Source organism: Heloderma suspectum, chromosome 7 (assembly GCF_057233095.1).
Source record: "Heloderma suspectum isolate Gila_16-S chromosome 7, 16-S_ref, whole genome shotgun sequence".
In the NCBI taxonomy this organism is placed as follows: Eukaryota; Metazoa; Chordata; class Lepidosauria; order Squamata; family Helodermatidae; genus Heloderma; species Heloderma suspectum.
The window spans coordinates 20,828,779-20,852,686 of NC_139464.1; the positions used below are offsets into that span (position 1 = coordinate 20,828,779).

General features: G+C 43.4%; 1 protein-coding gene across 6 annotated transcripts in view; it reads left to right on the forward strand.

Annotated features, from left to right (window-relative positions):
* Positions 1-23,699, forward strand: part of LMO3 (LIM domain only 3) — a 119,119-nt gene extending 95,420 nt beyond the window's left edge. For 4 of the 6 annotated variants that reach the window (XM_084811707.1, XM_084811705.1, XM_084811703.1 and 1 more), the window contains exons 3-4: positions 9,034-9,159; positions 21,922-23,694. In XM_084811707.1, the coding sequence (XP_084667833.1) occupies positions 9,034-9,159; positions 21,922-22,027 (232 nt within the window). In that variant the 3' untranslated portion in view covers positions 22,028-23,694. Of the gene's footprint in view, positions 1-9,033; positions 9,160-21,921 lie in introns of all 6 variants that reach the window. The other 2 variants (XM_084811708.1, XM_084811704.1) reach the window with 1 other exon arrangement.
* Positions 23,700-23,908: the final 209 nt, after the last annotated feature.

The following is a 23,908-nucleotide window of genomic DNA, read 5'->3' on the forward strand; positions in this document are numbered from 1 at the left end:
TCACATACACAAAGATGTGCATTTGCAAAATGCACATTTTCACACATATGCAATTATGCTCATTTTTGCGCATCACCATTTTATTTTTCAAAAAATGGTGACTGCAGCACTCGATGAGGCCACCAGAGTGAGTGCAGGCTATTCACCGAGCACAGGCAGGGGCCGAGCAGGGGCAGGAGCTCAATGAGTAGGTCTCAGGGGTGCGGGCAGGGGGGCTTCTGCCAGATTCCCGGATGGAATCAGGCGCCCACACCATCCCTACTTTTGCCTTTGGCCCCACTATCCACTGGCATGTGGCCCCCGAGAGCTTCTCTGAAATGGAATTGGACCTTTGGGCTGAAAGAGGTTCAACACCCTGGAAGAGAGCTCTGCCTTTGCATCAGATGAATTCCAAATGGCAGCATGCCCTGTTGGGGGGAATTATTGCTTGCTTTAAGTCAAATTGTTCTTTCTACCCAGCAAAAACAAAAACGTGGGTTCCGTTAACTTGAGCCTCCTGGAGAATGTAACAGATGCAATCCCTGCCCATTCTCTCCAGTGGAGGAGTAGGCAGTGGTGGATCCTGACTGATCTCTTGATCCTTGGGACAAAACTGAGGGAGAAAGTCTAACAAGTGCATCGTTTTGCAGTAAATTAGATCAGATTTCCGCATCTCCGCACTCAGTCTGTGAGCTTGACAGTTCAGTAAAATGTTCCCTTGTAAGGTTCGCCCTCTTAGGAAAAGGGGCAATAATTCATCATTAGGATTTCAGAGTCCAGGTGCAGATGAAAACTGATGGAGCCTCCAGCGAGGCAGGGAAAGTGTGCGGAAGAAGAAAATTTTATCTGAAGCCTAATTCCCTGGTTGCAGCAGAGAATAATTAAGATAATATTGCTCCAAGAGTTCTTTAATGATTAAAAATCACATATGTAGAATCCATAAATTGGAGAGCAACAAATTGGGAAAGGTATAGTATCAGGAGATGCATTTCTTTCTTTAAAAAAAGAGGAAAAAAAGAAATGCACATTATACTAGAAAGTGCACCAACGGCAGAGCATAACCGGCCCGAGAAAGCCACAGGAGACCAAGCCCGTTCCAAGGACTTTGTTTAGATGCAACAAATCATTTGTCTGTTATTAACCTAGAGCTTGTAATTATGCAGATTGCCATAGATTTTCCTGGGCCTGGAAGTGAGATTGAGGGTTGTTCACACTATAGCAGGCAGCTCGGGGCTGGCCATGCATTACTGAACTTGCCACATTTATCATGTTGACTGATGGCAGGAGAAGCAGGTCTCGGGTCCCAGTGGTTAATGTAGTGGGTAATTAACTGTCATTTGCCTAGTAATAGGCTGATGATCAATGGTTTGTGTGGAAACAAATTCTAATCAGGTAGCTGATAAATGCTCAGGGAAAGAAAGCAATTGAAATTGGGGATGGAAGAAGAGAAGAACTAGGTCCAGAATTTCAACATGGCATTGTGAAGTGGTAATAATAATAACAACAACAATAATAATAATAACTTAAAAAAATAGAATGGGGGAAACTGTGTTCTTTATATAAACAAACGGCTATATTCAGAATTGATACTAGCAAATATTAAGTTTTGAAGTGTGCGCGCAGAGGCATAACAATATGACTGCACAGTATCTCTTGCACAGCCTTAAAATGGCTAAAGTTTTTATCAGGTTTTATATGCACAAGTTGTGGGAGTCCTACAGTGCTGGGCAAGGTGTTGTTGTTTTCATATTCATCTAGATTTATCAGATCCTTCCTTCCCTATCTCAGTGGGTAAAGGTGGGTTTCTGTATGGCCCCTAGCTTACCTGCTTTCTTTTCTGTCTTTTTTAAAAGGATCGTGCAAATTCATGGAGGTTAGCCCTGTCAAGGGCTGTTAGTCATAACAGCTAAATGAAACCTCCAAGTTAAAACACAGTATACCTCTGAGCACCATTTGCTCCTGGCAGGGCTATTACCTTCCTGCCCTACATCTGAATCACCCAGGGCCATCTGTCTGTCCTCCACTGGAAGCAAAATACTAATTTTAGGACCTAAATACCTGAAGGTGTGCTTCTCCTATACATCTGCCCATGTGCCATGTCTTCTGATCTTCAGAAGAGGCTCTTCTCTGTGGATCCTTGTTAATGGAAGTTTGTTATATATGGGAGGGAGTGAGTGAGCAAGTGAGCGCTAGCTTTCCCTCTCATTAATGCCCTGACTCCAGAATACTCTCCCCATAGCAGTATGATGTTACAATGTTTTCACCCAGGCATTTTAAAGTTGGTAATTTTTTTAGTCTACTTTGCTTGTTTTTAGCTGCTTCTAACTTCTAAATTGTTTTATGAAGATAGTTTTATTGTTTTATATTGCTGTATTCTTATGATTAGCGTTATGCATGTTTATTGTACACCACCCACGAAGATGAAGGGTGGCCTATAAATATTTTTAATTAATAAATAAAATACATTAATCATCTAGATGAGCCTTCTTTATCTGAACCAGTTTTGTGTTCATATGCAACATAGATGCCCCTGTTTTGTAATTGCTGACAATCTTTATACACACACCTGCACCCTTACAGCTCTTCCCCAAGTTGGATCAGTTTGCTTTTATAATACAACTCTCAGTCCTAACCCCCCAAGTTTGATATAAGGCAGCTTTACATGTTCATAACCTGGATTTAAAAACAACAACAGCCAAATCTACCAATCCTATGTATCTATCTTACTCCTCTTGTACACCCTGCAAAGCTGTAGATCAGGGGTGGGACCGTAGCTCAGTGGGTAGAGCACCTGCTTTCTTTCAGAAGGTCCCAGGTTCAGTCCCTGATATCTTCAGGAAGGGCTGGTGAAACTCCTGCCTGAAACCCAGCAGAGCCGCTGCCAGTCAGTGATGACAATATTGGGCTAGATGGACCAACGGTCTGACTCAGTGACCTGGTTCACACAATCACCATGGGTTAAACAAGCCATGGCTTGTTGGAGGTGGAAACAACCCTCAAATAATCCATGGGTGGTTGTTGGGTTATGTGAGGGTTGTTTCCCCCTTTAATGCTGCCAGGTTCGGATGAGACAACAAGGCTCGCCTGGACCAGTGATTAGACAAAGGGTGCCCAGCATGTGCTGGGGCTTAATCAAGCCAGTGTGGCTTCTTTAACCCACGGTGATCATGTGAACTGGTCCAGTATAAGGCAGCTTCCTATATTCCATGGGGCAGGCAACTTGTGGTCCTCCAGATATTTAGGCCTACAACTCCCATCAGCCCTGGTCAGCATAGCCAATGGGGAGGTATCATGGGAGTTGTATGCCAATACATCTGGAGGGCCACAAGTTCTTCCATCAGGCTAAGAATTGTGTGCGTACTGACAGCATATGTTCAAGATAATCCAAGCTTGGATTAGCTTTTGCCATGCTGTTGCACAGGGTAGCTGTTGGAGCAGCACAGTGGTGCGCTAAAAGCTGATTATACAGGCTGATCTCCATGTGTGACATTGGAGTGCAAATGGCCATCTTTATTCATAACCTCTCTCTCACACGTCAGGAAGTCAGCATAGGCCTTATGGAATACTTTACATGGGACTCTGCCCCTGGAGGTTTTCAAAGGCTAACATTTGGGCTGTCTTGCGTTTGATGAAGCTGTGTGCTCTGGTCTTTTGGTCAGCTGTTTGATCCATCATCTAGGGTTGGATCCAGGCTTATGCAGAGAGCCTCTTCTATCTGTGGGAGCTCTCCCACTCAGTTGAGAATGCTGGAACATCAGAATTCTCCATCGCATGGAATGCTCCCACAGATAGAGGATGCTCTCTGCTTCAGACAGTCGCCCTCCATGAGCAGAGAGAGCAAATGCAAGGAGAGAGAGGGGCGGGGCTGGAGTGTTCCCCTTGCATGTTGATTTTAACCCCTTTTTGGACAACTGAGTAGGGCTTTAGTCGTCCTTTGCTCCCACTGAAATCAATAGGACTTTAGTTGGTCATGTCTGATTTTTCACATTGATTTCAAGAGGATCTAAGTATAGCTAACTTAGGCTGCAATCCTATACACACTTACCTGAGAAAGTTAGAAAACTCAGTGAGATTTACTTCTGAGTAGACATGCATATAATTCTGCTGTAAGTCTCACTCTAAACCCTAGTCACTAGGTGGTGGTGGTGGTGGTGGCACTTGGGAGGGGGGAGGGGGGTGGCAGGAGCCACAAGGAAGGAAGTGGAGGGCCCTTGTGAATGTCACACTATGGCCTAGATGCCGCTGCACCATAAAGCACTCTAAGGGGGCAGTCGTATGCATGTTTAGACAGAAAAAAGTCCTACAGCTCCCAGCATTCCCCAGCCAGCATGGGAGTTGTAGGACTTTTTTTCTAACACAACATGCATAGAGTTGCACCCTAATCTACTCCACCTAGCTGGCATTTTATTGTTTTTATTTAGTTTAAGGTTTACCTATTACAGCAGCTCTTGGTGATATTAGAAGTTGGTTGTAACATAGGTAAAGAAACAATATATATGTATCTGAAATAAAGAATAAACACAACAGGTTTGGTGCACAGAGTCTTGGGCAGAACTCACCTTTTATCCTCCACCTGTAACATAGTACTTGAAATATTTTGATTTGGATAGAGTCCAAGACAAAAGTATCTAGGTACATCTTTCCCCATTCTTCCACTCTCAAGAACACCACAGAGATCAGCACGCATGCACATGCACATGCGCACGCACACACAGTTGATTCTCAAGTGCTGGCACGCTAGATGAAAAGCTATTACTGGCTTTTGTCAGGGCAAAATCTAGACTGCCCTGGAGGGGTTTCCATGGAGAAGTTGGAATTTTCATCCACCAAACCTGGAACTAGCAACATTCCATTGGAATACTTTGAGCTGCAGGAAAAATTAAGTCAATTGTGGTATGCTGGAAGTTGGTTGTTCCTATTTTGGTGTTTTCAACCATATGGCTGAAGGATATGATATGCAGTTATGAAATGTATCTGGGAATCTACTAGCGAACTTTAGCCCATGACTAGTATAGACTCAGAATAGGGTGGCCATTTGTCCTACTTTACCTTGGACAGTCCTCTGTCTGAAGCCATCACCTATTTGAAGGGCTGTCCAGTCCAAGTCTGGTTTAAAGATAAAGAACCAAAAGAAGGGAGAACAGCAGCCTTGAAGTTGTCCGTCAAGAGACTTGAGCAGGCACATCCATGGTCTTTCTCACCATGGTGGGATATATTGTATTTCTATTTAAATTATAGTAATTGTAGGAATGTCAGAGAATTCCGCCACAGATCTTGGTGAGGCCGAATGCCAGTGCATTCGGCCCCCTGAAATCCGTGGCGGAACGAAGCCCCCTCGCCCCGCAAAAGGCGTGCGAAATGGGACACCTACCTGCTGCCGTTCGCGCTGCTTTGCGAATGGTGGCCGCGTCCACGGCCGCCATTCGCATCTTCATTATAGCCGTGATAGGCTACGTAAATACTTACGTTGCCTATCACGGCTAACGCAGGGACGTCATTTGCGTCCCTGCGGAAGCCGTGATAGGCTGCGTAAGTATTTACGTAGTCTATCATGGAAAAAAAAAGGGAACACAAATGGCGGTGGCTACGGCAGCCACCATTTGAGTTCCTTTTTTTTTTTGGCCGTGATAGCCTATGTAAATATTTACGTAGCCTATTACGGCAAAAGAGAGGGGCGCAAATGGTGTAGTGGCCGCCATTTGCGCCTATCTCTTTTGCCATAATAGGCTACGTAATAGGCTACCTACGTAATAGGCTACCTATCACAGCCACACAAAAAAAGGAACGCAAATGGCAGCTGCCGTAGCTGCTGCCATTTGCGTTCACTGTTTTGTTTTTGCCGTGATAGGCTACGTGAATATTTACGTAGCCTATCATGGCAAAATACAGGGATGCAAATGGCAACCGGATGTCCGGCTGCAGGCGGCCCTGGTCGGCAGCTCCGCAGAATCGCTGTGGAGTGGAGCCGGCCAGAGAGAATTGCAGGGGGAGGGTCGGAGCGCCTCCCCCCCACCGCGAATGTCACCCTTCGAAAAGGTAAGTGACTTTCGTACATCCCTGAGTCATTGTTTCTAAATTTGCATCTATATGTATGCAAATATGCGCCCTCCTTTAAACTCCTTTTTAGTGATGCCTTTCCTCTTTTGAGGTGATGTGAGGCACCCTACCCTTGTCTCTCCCTATCCCTGGTTAGCACATGATTGGGATGGGTGAACTGGTCAGTTTTGCTTTCTCCCGCATCCGGGTTTTTTAACAACTCAAGTTATTTCACTACCGAAAATGAAGAACTTCATGAATTTTGGGAAATTCTTATCAAAAATGAACTGAAACAAAATTATCACCCATCTGCACCAGCCAGATTTAATAGGTACAGCTTATTCCCAGCATGGAGAGGACCCTGATGTGCCTGCCTGCCAGGTAGCTGTTGAAGATGAGGAGCCGGTCAGAAAAAAGAGTTGGCAGCTTCAATTCAGCACTAACATAGTTGAATACACAAGGATTCAAACCCAGACTTTTAAGTGCTAAACACTCAAAGGCCGGGGCCAGGATGGACAAATCTGTCCATTTCAGTTTCTCTCACATTCATTTTGTGTTTTAATCTGAAGTTCTTTTTGTCTCAAATATGGAGAACTTTTGGTAAATTCTTATCAAAAACCAAACTGAAATGAAATTCTCACCCATCCCTGGTACACAATACAGCTGTGCTCAGATACACCCTATGTCTACATTATGTAGCATCCTACACAGGGTAGGTGTCATCACTGAGAAATCTGTGACCAGGTGACCTGTGTGCCTGCTCAGTCTGTTGATGCGCAATTTCAAGACCCCTGCTGCTCTCCCTTCTTATGGTTCTTTATCTTTGAACAAGACTTGAACTGGACAACCCTTCAAATACAGAGTGCCTTCAAATAGAGGACTACCCTCAGTAAAGTAGGACATATGGCCACCAGAAAGGCACAGAAGAACCAAATATGTATTTTATGATAAGGTTGAGTTGGAAGCCCCTGTGCCTGGCTCAGGTTGTGTCTTTTGTTAGGTTCTTTTATGAACCTAATAGCCTCAGTGTGTCCTGTTATAGGATCAGGCCCTTAGGTACTCTTTCTGGAGCCATTTTGTTCTTACCTGGTAAGCTCACCAAGACCATGTCTGAGAATTGCTGAGATGGGAACTTTGGGAAAGGGAATACGGACAGAGAGACAGTCGTGTGTGTGTGTGTACATATAATTTTAATCATCACTCTTAACAATTAGCAAAATGAAGTTGACACGAGCTTGAATAATAAATCTACCAGGAGTTGATGAACATTGGGATGCTGATGATTAAGCCTTGTAGGTTTTTTTGTTTTGTTTTTATCTCTGAACTTTACGAAAACACACAAAATAATCAGCACATCAGACAATCAGTAGAAGATAGTTCAGAACTTTAAAAATAAACATGCCACATGTATTATGCAAAATATGCATATTGAGACAGTATCGGAGCTCAGTGAGTTGACTGGCATAGCTGGTTCAGTTCTACAAAATGGAAAGGCTTGCCTTCATTTGTGTTTGTTGCCAAACCAAGTTTTCTACTGTAGCACCTTTGAATTCATTAGCTTAGAACTGCTTTTAATTTGGTGTATCCCTCGAGAGCCATTATATTTATCTGCTGTCAGCCTGATGTTGAAGAGCAAAAAGGAAAGCGGCAGATGTGGCATTTTCATCTATTTTCTATCATACTTGAAAATGGCTTTAACTGCTATACACAGAGAAGAGCATTGCTTTAAAAAAAAATCCATTTGCATGCATAAAGTAGCTTTACATTAAAGTTGGTTTCAAAGAGTAGTGATGTGTGCAGCCAAAAAACAAAGTTTATAATCCTCCCATATTAGAATTAAAATTCTATCTAGATGTGTATAGGGTTATTTTATTATTTGTAACGTACCAGCTTAAGAAAAGAAAACACAATCTCGAACAATGTGTGGTTCATGTTGTATGTGGGGAGGGATGGGGATGTGCGCATCTGTTTTAAAGAGAGAAAAATTTTAACACCAAAGTTAAAACATTTTAGAAGAGATTTGAAATTGTTCCTACAATATAACATCCCTGCACTCCTAATGTGGCTATATATATAGTTGACTGCCTCATTTACTTTAATAGGCTACTTGAATAACATAATCATAGCTATAACCATGGTGTAGGGTGGTAAGGTGCATGAACCACTAATGCTTTCTGACGCTTTAAATGACTTCTTCATAAAATGTTCTTTAATAATGGTAAAGCTTTTAGCACTAGGTGTCAAAAATGACTAGAATAGAAGCCTTCCCTCCCTACCAGCACCAAAGTATTATTTCCTCTTATGCGAAAGCATGTGTGTTATAAATAAATAGCTTAGAGGGCAAGGTTTTACAGCAGACTCCCATATTTACAGTCAAATCCAAGGAGCCATTTTCAAACTGCACTTTCAAACAATCCCACCCCTGAATCCATGCCATTGACTAATGTTTTGCTAATGTAGTTCTGTTTTTGTTTTGTTTTTCCTTTTCTTTCCAAGAATGAGAATCCCTCCTCCACCACCACCCCATCAAGTAAGGTCCTGAGCAGTCTTCCTCAACCTTGTGCTGTCCATATGTGTTGGACTGCAACTCCCATCATTCTCAGCCACTATGGTCAATACATCTGGAGGGCCACAGATTGGGGAATGCTACTCCACAGAGTTAAGTACTAGACTAGTTATGTATATTTCTAGCTGAGGGGGAAAAGGTGCATACTAAATTATTTCCAACAGTACCGAATCTTTCTGATACTTGCAGAAAGCTTTATGATGGTCCAACGCTGATCTGCAAGTATAGATGAGAAAGGGGTTCTCTCCTCTTTCTCACTGCCCCCCCTCCCGAGTGCATTTATATTTCAGGATGCCCCAGGGGCATTTAGTGTCTTTGAGAAATCAAATATAGCTTTAAGCCTCTGGAAGGGGAGAAAAATGCAGGTATGATTGTTGTGTACTGTACCGTTTTTTGCCCCTTGGCCAACCTTCTCTTCCCTCCTTCTTTGTGTGTGTTTTTCCCCCTTGTAGGTTATTTGGCGTTACAGGAAACTGTGCTGCCTGCAGCAAACTCATCCCTGCTTTTGAGATGGTAATGAGAGCCAAGGACAATGTTTATCACCTGGACTGCTTTGCATGTCAACTTTGTAATCAGAGGTAAGAGGGTTTCTTGGTCCCCTTCCATCAGCTGAAGCCAACTTGGCACTGACCTAGAGTTGAATGGGACTGGATATATCTTGCTATCATCCTTGGGGCATAACTGGCTTTGAGTGATAATGGCCTTAAATGACTTGGGCACAATGTATGTAAGGAACCACTGCTTTTCCCTACCTCCCATCACACTGACCCTGTTCAGCCAGAATGCTAAACCACGGAACCTGAAGTCCACTTGCTCCCTTCCTCCTGAACACCTGGCAATTGAGTACTTTTGTTCCTGGTTCAGCAGCAAACTCGGTAAACTATTGTTTGCAAGTCACACAGTCTGATCCTGGTTAAAGGGAAAACAAGAAGCGGAAGCTTCTCATCTCCATGTGGGAGGAGAGGGTAGGTGAGCCAGAGGTTTGAGGGAGACTGCTCCTGTTTTGTAATGCTAAAATAGTTGAGCATTACATCCGAAAGCAGCTAGTGTCTCAAATTTAAGTGATGGCACCCTCTTAATGTTGCTACCATCAATGATCACCAAGGGCACATTGAGTGGACCCCCCTGTGGCTGTCCTATGACCCCACCATTATGGGGCTCTCTTCCTTTTGGAGAGCTGCTTCATTTTTATCTGGAGCAGCATCTTTGGAAACATTGTAAAACTAAATCTGGGCTGTATTTTGGAATCTAGGGTTAGCAGTACAGGGCTGCAAAGCTTAATGTCATGGGTCTTTACTGCTTCAACCATCTTTTTTAAAGGGACATTTTCATGGGTTGTGTGTGTGTGTGTTTAATAAGGTGTGTGTGTGTGTGTGTGTGTGTGGTGTGTGTGTGGCATTTTGGATAGGAAAAACTGTAAAGAGAAAGCCAAACCAAATTCCTACATGGAAAGGGGTAGAGAAAAAAAAAAATCAAACCTTGAGTTCTTAGTGAACTGATTTAAAAACACACAAGCAGAATAAAAGACAGCTCATCTAATCATACAAAACTGTCTAGGGAGACTCTTCTGATACAGGGACACACAGGCATTTTACCACCCAGTACAACAAAATACATCACCCCCATTCTTATGGTGTGAAGAAGATCATTCTGGGCAGCAGGACAAAAAGGCAACTGGGGTTAACTGGCTTTGCCATGTATTTAATAGTAGAAAATGGGGAAAGGGAGTCAGGTTTGGGTAGTGTTTTTACAGAGACATTTATACAGAAAAGGGGACAGGAAGGGGCTTCATGTATCTGTTCCATGATGCAGTAGGAAGAAAGGGATTGTGTGACATTTGACAGTGATGAATTTGGTGTATTTCCAGACATGCTGGATGTAGGTGGACTAGATTTACAAAAAAGAGGAAAGGGAGAGGTGGTGGAGCAGGGAGGTATCCTTGGATATTGGTTAGACTTCCATTCTGCTATTTTATTTCCCTGCAGGGTGCTGCTATTTTATTTCCTTGCAGGAATCACTTTTGTCTAGGAAATGGCATATAACCCATGGGTAACAGCACAATCCTATGCATGTCAGACGTAAGCCCTGTTGAGTCCAGTAGGACTTACTCCCAGTGTGTATAGGACTACAGCCTAAATAGTCATGTGTACTGATCACACAGGCACGTATTTTAATGTTTTCCTACATGCCCACATGGGTTACAGAGTGCTTCCTGCTTCAAAGTAATTTCTATATAGGAATGCTTGAGATGTGGCCAACTTCCTAAGTTAAAAGGCATGAATGGAAAAGGCAGGACCTAATTATATATATATGAAAAGCTAAGGTACAGCAGTGTCTTGAATCGTGATGATGGTGTTGCCTGCAATGGGAAATTAAACTCTAGGGTTCTTTGAAGTTTTTAAAATTAAATTATCACTTTTCATGAAACTTGGTGTGGGATTAGTACCTGGCTCTTCAGAATGTCAGCATGGAAGGTACAGATGACAATGCAAGTGGAGCTCAGATACAAAATTATTCACTCATTATGCTTTAGCAACCATAAGGGCTAGAAACACTTCTTTAAAACATAAGGTAGTATCCTATTGTGCCCCTGCGCTTGTGGGAACCCACTGCTTGCACAGCGGGGCTTTTGCAGTTCTAAAAATAAACCAAACTGAGCAGATAAGCTTGTTTCTGGAATGGGGCAGGTTCTTAGAATTGTGAAAGCTCCGTTGGTCCCACTGGTGCCATTCTGTGGGAATCTTGGGCATCTGACAATTGGAGCCACCAGAGACTTGTAAGCCAAATCCCATAATTCATGTGGCCATAAAGTAAACTTAAGCTTCCACTCACTTCACCAGCGGAGTGGGATTTCTTCTCAACAATACAATAAATAGACTAGTGCAGTCTATTTACTGCAGAACATGAGACCCAGCAAGCTGAATATAGTCTGCCAGCCATATATGGTTAAACCACCAGGGCCTCTGCAGATCTACTGTTCTTACTGCCTGCCTGGAGTTGCAAAAACAAGGAGGTTTCCAAGCACCTGACTGGCCACAATACATAGCTGGCAGTGGTGTCGTGGTAAACATTGAAGTGCAGACACTCATCATGATAGCCCCCAGAGCCATGCACCCAAGGAGAGTCTAAAAATGCAGGCAGCTGTGTTGATTGGTATCAACAAACCAGTTATACTGCCTTTCATCTCCGCCAGGAGCAGGTCTTTTGTAAAGCTCATAGGTCTTAATTGCCTGTACAAGACCAAGCCACCCCAAAATACTTTGCATTACATCAGGGAGAGTTCACAACAATATATTGTTGCTAAGAGAATCCATTTCTCCCCAGGCTACTGACTGAGAGGATCGTAGCTAGGTTCAGAGGGAACAGGGAAATTTGAGGGGTGTGGCAGAAGATGTCAGCGTCCCTGCCAATGAAAAAGTGTCGGCACTGTGTCCCTGCCAGCCCTGCCTCCACCACGCCACTGTTGGCTGGTAGCCTACACTGACCTTAGTCAGAAATGGCTGAATATTCAGCAGCAAGGTGGTTCTAATCCTTATGAAGCTGATATTCATATGTCTCATAGGGCTCCTCTCCACTTCTCCTGATGTGTTCATAAGGCTGTAACCCTGTTCTCACTTACCTGGGAGTAAGTCCCATTGAAGACAATTGGGCTTGCTTTTGAGGGGAGATGTATAGGATTTTAAGACATGTGTTGGGAAGCTGCCTAAAAATGTTTAGAGATGTCCGCTGCCGGGAAATCTGGCCGTTAATACACCTGACAGATTCTTGTGACACCCCTGACTCAAGCCAAGCTGGGTGTTTGTTCCCAAAATCTGGGAACATTTTTTGGCTGGCTTTGGGGGGGGGGGGGGATGTAAAAAGCAATTTGCACAAATTAGGCAAATTTCAGCGATAATTTATGCAAATTATTTAAATTGCAGCCACAATTTGCACAAATTGCTTGTGGGAAAGTGAGCTAAATCCAGGGAGCTGAGCAGAGCTGACTAAAACTCAGTGACTTCACCTCCTGGATGGATTCCTCCAGCATCCCTAGAAATGTTCAAAGGTAACTTGTGAATTGTCAGGCATGACAGTCTGCCTGTGGGCCAAACTGCCTGTTACACTATATGCATAGTTTGCAACTATGTCTGTGGGCTTGGCAGATACTCATCTGGACCTCAGACACACGGATGGGGAGGTGCAAAGTGCAATCCCAACAAAAATCTCACAGAGCATGATTTTTTAAAAAAAAAAATCACCGCTTAACTTGGAAATGGAACAGAATTATCAGTAAAAACATGCAAAAGTGACACAGACCAGAAATAGATAGATCTGCCCATCCTAGTGGGGCAGTAAAATAATGGGAGAAGCGGCCCGTGCTCTTCTGCTTTGTTCGGTAGCGTTGTGCTAACTTTTTTTTTTTACAGTCAAGCATCCCTCATGCAATGTGAATTGTGCAGCTGCCATAATTATAGCTTTCTACAATTACATTCTAAAACAAAGCCAAATTGACCTTTTTCATCACGTTGTGCAGAAAATTAAAATATCAGACAAGTAATAACCACTGTTTAAACTATGTAATAATGCTAAGCAATTAGAAGTTACAGGGCCATTTACAGTTGCTATACATCAGCCTTGTTTTGGTGCAGAACTAAAGAGCCTGCATTCAAAATAAGGTTAGTCTTACCAGTAGAATCCATTCAAGTAAAAAATAATTGCACATGCTTTTGAATTAAAACTCAAAAGCCTTCCCTATCCTCATTGCTCCAAACCCTGTTCTAGTGTCATTATTGAAAGTGCCAAATACGTTCTCGTTGTTCGCTTCATTTACTGCATGCCGTAATGGGGCTGCATATCTTTGGCGTTGGTTATGCACAATTAGCACTTAGTTATTGTCTTGTCACTTCCTCCCATACAAGACAAACTTCTTTAATGTGAAAAGTCAGCTAATCTTTATCAGTCAAGAAAGGCAGGTAATTTTTGTTACCCTCAGTCAGTACAAAAGATGGTGCGTTTCTTTTTCTGTGCAGGAAGAGAAGCCTGCTTGGCTTGGCGAGTGTGTCTACCTTTCTACCTTCAAAAACAAAAACCCTTTACAAAACAGAAATTAAGAGGCCATGCCTTTTCTGCTACCGAAATAGGGATTTAAATACAGTAACATAAATATTTACAAGCATGAATGATATATGTCACCAGTAGAGATGGTTTCTAAGTGCAAAACTGCATTTTAAGAACATATTCTTAAAGCCCTGCTGGATCAGACCAAGGGTCCATCTTGTCCAGCATTCTGTTCACACAGTGGCCAACCAGCTGCCCATGGGAAGCCCACAAATGGGACATGAATGCAACAGCACCCTCCCACCCATGTTCCCCAGCAGCATGCGACCTCTGATACTGGAGGTAGCATATAGCCATTGATGACTAAACTGGTTCTTAACATAACTTCTGAAGAGTTTCCGTTAACAATTGTATGCCACCCTCAGAAGCCACAGGATAACAAAGGATGTTTCAGACCTAAGTCATGAAACATTTTTAACTGAAGACTCACATTTTTAACTGAAACGTTTCCTCCGAGGCGAGATTAGTTTTAAAAAATCATTTATACCCTGCTTTTGGGGGGTGGGCGGGGGGGAATCGATAGCGGCTTACAAACTCAAACAATGTGTTGGAACTAGATTTTGGCACGTGCAACTGGGCTGGTGGAAGTGGACAACCGCCCTGCCCCCCCCATCAGTCCCTCTGACCACTCTAAAATGCTGCAGAGACAGTTGGACCCCATTGAATAGGGTGGACTGTGTTGCAGGGCTATCCCTGGAAACTGGACGGAGGCACATTCTGCAAGTGTAGCTTTGCTCACACCCAATTTGGGGGGGTTTCCCCTGCACCACAGCTCACACTATTCAGCAGGGTTCCCCAAGTCACTGTGTAGCTTTTGAAGGGGTGCTGACATGGGGGAAGGGGGTGGAGAAGTCTGCTTCCACCAGTCCAGTTGCATGTGCCTAAATTTAGATCTAACCCAATAAAAACAAAAGGTCACTGCCTTTGATGCTGGTGGGCCAGGCTGACTCAGGTGGGCCAGGCTGACAGCTTTGTAGGCAAAAAGGCCCACCAAGAAGCAAGAGGGAAGTCTCTGCGTGGTCTGATGAACTCCAAGACTTGCAGAAGGGTGTGTGTGTGTGTGTGTGTGTGTGTGTGTGTATACACCTAAAAGGGGAGGGGGAACCCCACCCCATAATAAGGGTGGGGGAACTTGATTGTGTGCACAGGAGGGAGGGGAGGAGCTGTCTGTTAAGCTGCCCACTCACAGCGTGAATGACTGCTGGTTCTTTGACCATGTGTGCAAGGATAGAAAAAAGGAACCAAATGGTAGCAGGAGGTAGAGGAAGGAGGGTAGAAGCAGGAAGGGATCAAGCGGAGGGAGGGGAGAGAAAAGGAAAACTAGCACAGGGACATGGAGGAGACACCAGTGGAGACAGAAGGGGAGGAAAGTGGCAGATCAAGCAAGAGAGCAAATATGAGGAAAGGAGAGGGGAACAAAGGGGGGGTACAGCAGGGAGTGTAGAAGAAGGTGCTGCAGATGGAGTGACAGATCAGGGAATTTTATTTATTCGTGTCAGAAGCATCACAATTAAAAAAAACATACTATAACACATAACATTTAAAATATAAAATGTAGAAGTTAAAATATATAAAAATTAGACAAATCTTGCCCAGAAGCTAGCAACATTAATTGCGTTCTGTTGCACTGTCATAAGGTCCTCATGTGTATGTTGGTCAGGGCACAAAGGGCAAATATACATAAGTGTTGTAGGATGTGTTCAATCCAGAAGCATCTAAAAAAGGAGACAGGGAAGGATTGTGTGGAACACACCAGGGATAGAGCACAACATCTTGGGATAGGTCTCACTTAGGGCTGCCACTGCTTCTAGTTCCTGCCTCTCCAAATCTAGGAGAATTGGCTTTGCGTCCTTGATGTCTCAATGTGCTGCATTTCCTGGCCAGTGGCAGCCAATTCAGTGGAGCGGGGGCAAGGAAATGCAATATACTGTGACACTGCAGCATGAGGTCATAGGATCATAGAGTTGGCCATTGAGGCCAACTCCCTGCTCCGTGCAGGAATCCAGTTTAAACTTTAAAGCATCCCTGCAGATGGCTGTCCAGCCTCTGCTTAAATAACTTCAGCATCTGAGAGTCCACCACCTCCCTAAGCAGTTGGTTCCACTGTCTGACTGCCCTGCCTGTGAGATGTTTTTCCTGATGTTCAACCCAAATCTTCCTTCCTGTAATTGTCCATTATTGGGTACTAGATATTACAGAGAGGAAGGGGGAAAACTAGAAGCATGATTGACATTCTGTTCAGTAGCCATAAACCTCTGTCCCTGTTCTAGCCACTTGTACAGTAAAACATCTAGTTTACTGTACAAGTGTTGGTTCACTCCTCACCGTAACCTAGCACACAATGTTCTCATGAAGATAAAACTGGATAACTCCCATATATACCACCCTGAACTCTTTGGAGGAAGGGTGGAACACAAATGTAAAAAACCTGAGAACCAGTTAAAGATTTGGGATTTTTCAGAACTTGGAATTCCTGGTTTTTAAGGTTTCACTTACAAGACAGAGGGACAGACAGCAGCAAACAGCAGTTCTTCCAGTCTCTCTGCTGATCCCGCTAATATAGAAAGGGAAAATCTAAGTGAAAATGCAGCTGGAGATTTCATTCTGTAATGGCAGAAGTTTTCAAAGATGAGAAATGCAACTGACAAGCTCCAAAAAGGCTGGGCACAGATTGAGTTTGCAGGAGATGTGCAAGGTTAGTGTAATGAAGATTCTTGGTGTTTCAAATAGGAAGCTAAGGTTAAATGGAGTCCCATTTGCTTCACAGTAGTGAGGAGAGCTATTTTGTAATTCAGGTTGTTTCGATAGGTTCACATCTTAAGAGAAGATATAGTCTTCCAGTTCTTAGATTTTAGATAGTGTAATCACATGCTACAGAATACTGTACAGTGATTTTGTTGCAAGTTGATTCCTAAACGCAATTCCAAAACTCAAACAGAAAATATTTCAGCTGAGCTCAAAAGAACACACACACACCAATTTTTAAAAATGATCTCCAGATTTGTGAAGTTCTACAAATTTGTGAATTCTACAAAACTAGAGTTTCATTATGAGCCTCGGATTGAGGGACAAGATCCAGAAATTCATTTTTTTAAGGTTTGGGGCGGGGGGGGGGGGTTGCTGCATGTGCAGCATTAGTTTTTTCAGATGTAAATCAGATTCATTATTTTCTCCACTCTTGTCTTGGAACAAGCAATATCTTACAGGAGCAGATCCTCTTTCTTCCAGAAGTAATTATGTAGTCTTAGTGCTTCCCACTTGGCCGTTTTAAAGATCCAGCACTGACTTTCAAGGGGTGCTTGCATGATGGACGAACACTATTGGGAATAACCCTTTTGTGGAAACCCATTCCCACCAGAGAACGGGACTTTGAGCACAGAATACAGAGGGATCATATTAGCTCAGTGGTAGAACATACAGTATGCTTTGCATACAGAAGTTCCCATGTTCACTGTCTCATGCGTCCAGTTAAAGGGATCAGACATCAGCTGATGGAAAATATCTTTGTCTTAGACTCTGGAGAGCCACTGTGATTGTGTACACAATATTTGGCTAACTGAATCAGACATAATAGTAGCTGTTGAGTCATTATTCTACCCCACACCATAATTACTCTTGTGCAAGGGGGAGAATGGAGATGAACCCATTGTCACACACACCCCACATATTCCCCCCATCACCATTCCTGCAGCCCCTGATGCGTTGAGGGCTGAAATCGCTAGACCTTTTCTACATCGATAATCTCCCGGCATGATTTGGAGCCCTGGAAGAACAGATTTCTAAATCACATGGATAGCTTAATCCAATAGAAAAGGCTCTCTTTTGTGACTGTTCAGCCCCCAACCTGCGGCGGGGGGGAGGCTGCAGGAACAGTAAGTGGGATATGTGGAAGGGGCGGAACCAATGGGCTTGTCCCCCACTCTCCCCCTCACATGATGGTAATTGCATGGTGGTGGGGGGAATGACTGTATAAGGTGAATGCTAGTCTAATTTAAATCATGTTTTATTGGACCAAGAACAAGCGTAGTGCCTGCACACACCCCTCCATACATCCCTCACCTGGCTGAGGCATTGATTTCCTTGCCTGTTAAACCACAGTTTCCCTTGATGTTTGAAACAGGAAACTGTGGTTTGAGCACTGCTTATAAACCAAGATATCTGGATGGCTGGACCTGGGAAACACCTCTGCCTGAGATCTTGGAAGACCACTGCCAGCCGGAGTCAGCTCTGAGCTAGATAGACCATTGGATAGGACTATTTTCCATTCAATAGGTCAAGGGCTCTCTGAAGGTAGAAAGCTGGGAAACGAGTGCTCTAATAATCGAGGATACGTGATCTGGAATGTCTCCTTCAGTGCTCTCACTGGTGCCTCCATGAAAGCTGGGCAGGGCAGGGGGAGGTTGCCCTCCTTGCAATAGATGATCTTGGAATATGTTTGCAAGCGTTGCCTTTCACTCAAGTGCAGAACCTACTTTTGCACAGGGCGGCAGAGAGAGCCAGAGAGCGCTATGTAGTGCCAAAATGCAAACCCTGCCCACATTTGGCTCTTCTTCCACACACCATCAGCTGCACCAACTGGTTTACATTTCCTGTCTATCAATGGCCTTTCATAGGAAAAGGGGAAGGAAAAAGTCCCCCAGCCTGGCCTACAGAGTCTCCACCGGCACTATCTGCCATTGCTGTACCTGTGAACTGAGGGAAGATGCACCTTGCAGGTTCTCATGCAGCAGCAGAGCGACCTTCCGCAACGCAGTGCCCTCCAGATGTGTTGGACTACAATTCCCATAATTCCTAGCCAGCATTGCCAAGGGAATTGTGAGAGTTGCAGTCCAATATATCTGGAGGGCACCACACTGGGGAAGGCTGCCGTGAAGCTAGCTCTGAGAAAGGATGTGCAAAGCAACCCTGCCACTGACACCCAAGAAAGAATGGGCCTCCCCACTTTTACAGTATTAACCTCTATGTTACTATTACACTGTTAACCACTGAGATGAGATTGGTGGGGAGGGGAAAGCTAGAGTGCAGGAAATGAGATCAAGAAGGATCCACACTCTTCTCTGTCCCCCCCACATCCCCTCCAACAACCACAACACACACACAGTTGTGTTTTATATGGATTATGGGTGTTTTTTAAATATAAATAGTAATATATACATTTGTGAGAGGGAAGATGGTACAAATATTGAGCAATTTGGGGCAAAAAGCTGACTAACTTTTTGTTTGCTGAACAGAAGCAAAACTGTTCAGGTGCTTAAAAAAATGAGTTTGAAAAAGAGCTGGTTTGCTTCTGCAGTCCTCTAATTTCATATGCTGCATTCAATAAGATGTAGGTGGAATATAATAAAATATTAGAAATACGTTGAGAGTGTGGGGGATCCAGAATGGGGAGTGTGTTTTCTATGAAACTGGTTTGACCATAAATAACGTAAACATTTTCAGGACCTTTCCGTTATCTGTATTTTCAATCAAACAGTGTGAGTGGGAATTAATCCAAAGATGGGGGGGGGGGAGAATGAGAGAGAGAGAGAAAGGAAGGAAGGAAGGAAGGAGCAGGGAGTGTAGCGGAGGGGGAGAGAGTCCACAAATAAACAGCCCAATTTTCCTTCAGGAGCCAAGCTAATTCTTTTCAATCCACTTTTTTATTACACTATTTTCCCTCACTCTATTTAGTCTGCATAAGGATAAATTTCCAAAGCCACCCGGTTGGAAAATAAATGGGTTCGCCGTTTGTCTAGCATTCCAATCTTTACAAATGTAAATCAGTCCAACTGCTGCTCCATTTAAAACCTCACAACTTCACAAAACATTAAAGGCCTCCTTTCAATACACAATTTACTCTGTGACAATTCCCTCAGATTTCTGCTTCAAACATCATTAGAAACTGACTGACTGACTGATAAAAGGGAGGGGGCTGCTATCAGAGGTTGGGGAGGTCAACGTGTGTAATTATATGTACTTTTACTGGGTCAACTACACCAGACACTGCTATTTGAAGGTTAAATTGTTACAATTAAGTACATATACAGCCTATTCCCATAGCTACTCTGTTGTTAAATCTACCGTAAACAATGTACACATTTATTTCTGCTCCTAATTGTGTCCAAGATGTCGCTGTTTGGAAAATTATACGACAAAAAAGAACATTGTAATCCATTACCGAATTAATACTTTCTAGACTAAAGTGGGTAATTAGCTGCGGGGAACTAGTTTTCATCTATCCGCATCGGTGCTAAGTTCATTTGGGTTACTCTCGTTCGTTTAATTGGAATGCCGCACATAGCTCCTCCCAAGATGTTTTTATAGATGGCGCATTCACCACAAACAGAATATGACCCCGATGCAAAATCATTCATTAGCGAAACTCGTATGTATGCCAAAAGACCCCTTGGTGTGCGTGTATGTGTGTGGGGGGGTCCCCCCTTTCTTTAAGCTTCAGTTTAAAGAGGACGGTTTCTCTCTCTTAAAAGGAACGGGCCCATTGTGGAAGCAATCCAATATATACTCATACCACACTTAGTGTGAAATTAGTTTGGCTAATTCACATGACCCCTCTCAGACCCCAAATGTGGATTTGTGGGGATGTGGACTAATTGAGTGTGGTGAAGCAGTCCAGTGAAGCTTTTGTCATGCTGTTGATGCCTAATATTGTACTGTAACATCACAAAGAGAGAAAGAGAGAGAGAGAACAGTGGGTCAAACTTGATGCGATCCATATTTGCCACATGCATTTATTTTTGTAGGTTAATATGTATACATCACAAGTGCCATGTATATACTCCTTCCATTTTGCTGGAAACTCACATGACCCAATGAAAAGATGGGCCTTATTATTAGTGGACACTGTACAATATGGATGTTTAGCTCCTATTTGGGCATTTCCCCTCCCCCACAGATTGCCATTTGCATGAGGGAGAGAGTGCAGATGAGCCTGTTGGCCCCCACTCACTCCGTTTTGCCCCCAGAGCTGGCTTCCATGTGTTTGGAAGGTGACCTTCCACAGTGGGGAGCCTTCTCTACTTGTCAAGGTACCCCACATGATTTAGAACTCTGGAAGATCAGGGTTCTAAGCTGTGTGAGTAGAGCCTCCACTAGTAGAGAAGTCTCCCCATTACAGAATTTGCCTTCCCTATACTTGAAGGGCGGTGGAGTTGGGCATGGTGATGTAAGAAAGGGAGCAGAACTAGCGTGCTTAGAAAGGGCATAATGCTTGATTGACCTTGTCTTATAGCCCTTCTCATTTCTGCAACTCGGGTCTTATAGTGACCATGCACCCATATATTCATCCCAGGATTTTGAGTTCTGTCCTGCCTGACCATCCCAAAGAGCTGGTGGAACATATTAGTAAGACTCTGAGCTATGAATTAAAGACCCTGACGCTGGGAAAGGCTGAAGGCAAAAGGAGAAAGGGACGGCAGAGGATGAGATGGCTAGATAGCATCACTGATGCAATGAATATGGACTTGAGCACGCTCCGGGAGAGAGCGCAGGACAGGAAGGCCTGGCATGCTATGGTCCATGGGGTCACGAAGAGTCGGACATGACTGAACGACTGAACAACAAGAACTATGAATTAAGATGGTCCTCAATTTAAATACCCCCTCTGTCATGTGCCATGGATTCACTTCATGGCCTTGCGCAAGCTACCCTCACCCAACCTCAGCACTTAAACACACACACACACCCTGGCGTGTGCTACAGGGATAATAACCACTCTTCAATTAATCTGCTCACCACACTTGCCATGGGGAATGGAGCACTACCCACTGGTGAGTGTGACAAGTTCGCATGAGTGTAACAACTTTGAAGCTGGTGAGGTGTGCAATGATCGTCCAGGCAGGCCCACAGCAATTCCCATCTCATCAGTTTCAAAGTTGTGAGGAAGGCTGTACGTTGGCACCTGTGCTGCCAAGACAGCCTTGGCCATGCTGGACCAAATCAGCCCCTGCCGGCCTTTCCTGATCACACTGGCTGCCCTTATATAAGGGTTACAACAACAACATGCACAAGGGGCACTTTAGATCAGGAGTAGGCAATTTTTTAGCCTACACCTCCCATGATCCTTCCCCATTGGTGCTGGCTGGGGCATGCTGGGAGTTGTAGGCTTTTTCTCTGTCTAAACATGCATAGGATCGCGCCCTTAAAGACAAATCACCTGATTTTGGGTTATTTGGGAGGATGCAAATGCAAATCGAATTCTCTGTTTTTTCATTTTATTTTTCCCCCGCCCCACCTTCTATTTCCAGATTTTGCGTGGGAGACAAATTTTTCCTAAAGAACAACATGATTCTGTGCCAGACGGACTATGAGGAGGGTTTAATGAAAGAAGGTTATGCGCCCCAAGTTCGCTGATTGGATGCCTCGCCGCTAAGAATACTGAAGCACTACATTCTTACCTTTTTTTTCCTTTTTTCTTTTCTTTTCTTTGTTCAACGTGTATATAAGAAATGATGGCAGAACCTACTGAATAGCATAGATATAGGGAGACAGGATGGTCATGTGGAATAAAAGGCAGGCTGCAAATGTATGTAGTGGAAATTGCACCAGTTCAAAGTTGAATGTTTATTAAAAGATAATGTACATACTGCTGAAGGGTTTTTTGTTTTTTGGGCTTGCTGTTTTGGTTGGGGTTTTTTTTTCTTTTTGTGTCATTTGGCATGAGATGCTTATTTTGGACTAATGTATATAATGTATTGTAATATTTGAAGCACAAATGTAATACAGTTTTATTGTGTTACCATTTGTGTTCCCGTTTGCTTATTTGTATTGTTGCATTTAGTACAATCGGTGTCTAAACCTTATTGTATATTTATGCTTTCTGTATCTACCAGCTATTTTGAAAGAGCTGTATCTTTCTAGTAAAAACGAAACGAAAAAAATGAAAAAAAGAGAATTTTAAGAGCCAATCCCATGTGTTATCCTCCATTTAAGAGTTTCACAGATGCTATTGACACTTGAACTCTTTGATTAAAAATGATGGGCATGATCTAGCTAAAGTTAAGTACTTAGTTCCATTGACTTGGACAGGATATATTTAAGTGCATGCTTAACTCTCCCATTGAAATAGATGGGATTTATAAGTACTTAACTTTTGACTGGATTGTAATTCCAGCAACAGTCAGTGAGAAAGTTGCTAAGGTTCAGGGTCTTTCAGCAGATCTTCAGCGAGCTGCATTCTTTTTCTTTTCCTTTTTAAGGGAACGATATTAGGTATTTTATTTCACACAGTTCATTGAAAAGTACTTCCTGTTTTGCTACAGAATTTAGTGATGTTTTGTTTTGTTTTTTTGAATTTATTGACAGGAGCTTTCAACTTTATGGAGCAGGTGTTTAATTATCTTGGGGGCTACTGTGCTCTGAACACTCCGGGTGGAGGGGGGTATGTATTTGCTTGTTTCCATTATAACTGGGAATGAGGAGCTGAGCCCCAATGCAACTCAGTGCCTTTGGGTGTCATGTAAAAATTTTATAGGTATATATATATTTCTGAAGTTATTTTAATGTAGCATAGTGATTTCTGCTCCTGTACAGAAACGTTATTCTAAAAAAAATCAGTGTCTTTCCTAAACTTTATCTGGTGTGGGTCCAGCATACCTAAGAGACTGTCTCCCTTCCTCTATGGTTATCCCAGTCTGTAACCTTGGCCAAGAGCACCCTCTTGAGCTTACCTTCCATGTAACTTGAGACAGCTGGGCCTTTCAGAGAGGCATCCTAGTGGCTGTCCCACAACTATGGAAACGAAACCCCATCCTTCATGCTGGAGACTTGCCAAAAGCTGCATGATCTTTCAGAAGCATTGTCAGGCATTTTGCTTTTGGGCTGCCATTTTGGGAGGGAATGTAAAAGAAGCACCTTCAGTAGAGTGCTGAAGTTTTAGCATCTGTTACTTTGTAGATGTGTTTGATCAAAATTTAACTGGATATTGTATTTTATTTTAATTTTTGTTTCTTAATTTATTGTTATCCATTCCAAGTTGTTGGGGTGGGGCAGTCTAAAAATAAATAAAATCTAAGGATTGGATGGCAATATCTCAAGCTAATGCTTCTCAACCCTTCCCCTACCTTTTCTTTTCTTTTTGGGGGGAGCCAATGGCTAGTTTTCCAGTAAACCCACCACCACCAGTACGCAGGGAAGAGGACCACTATCATCACCCCTTGTGCTTCGTCACCACCCCTTCTTGTGCTTCAATCGGGCCATCTAAACAGAATCTACTTATATGATTTCCTTCTCTAC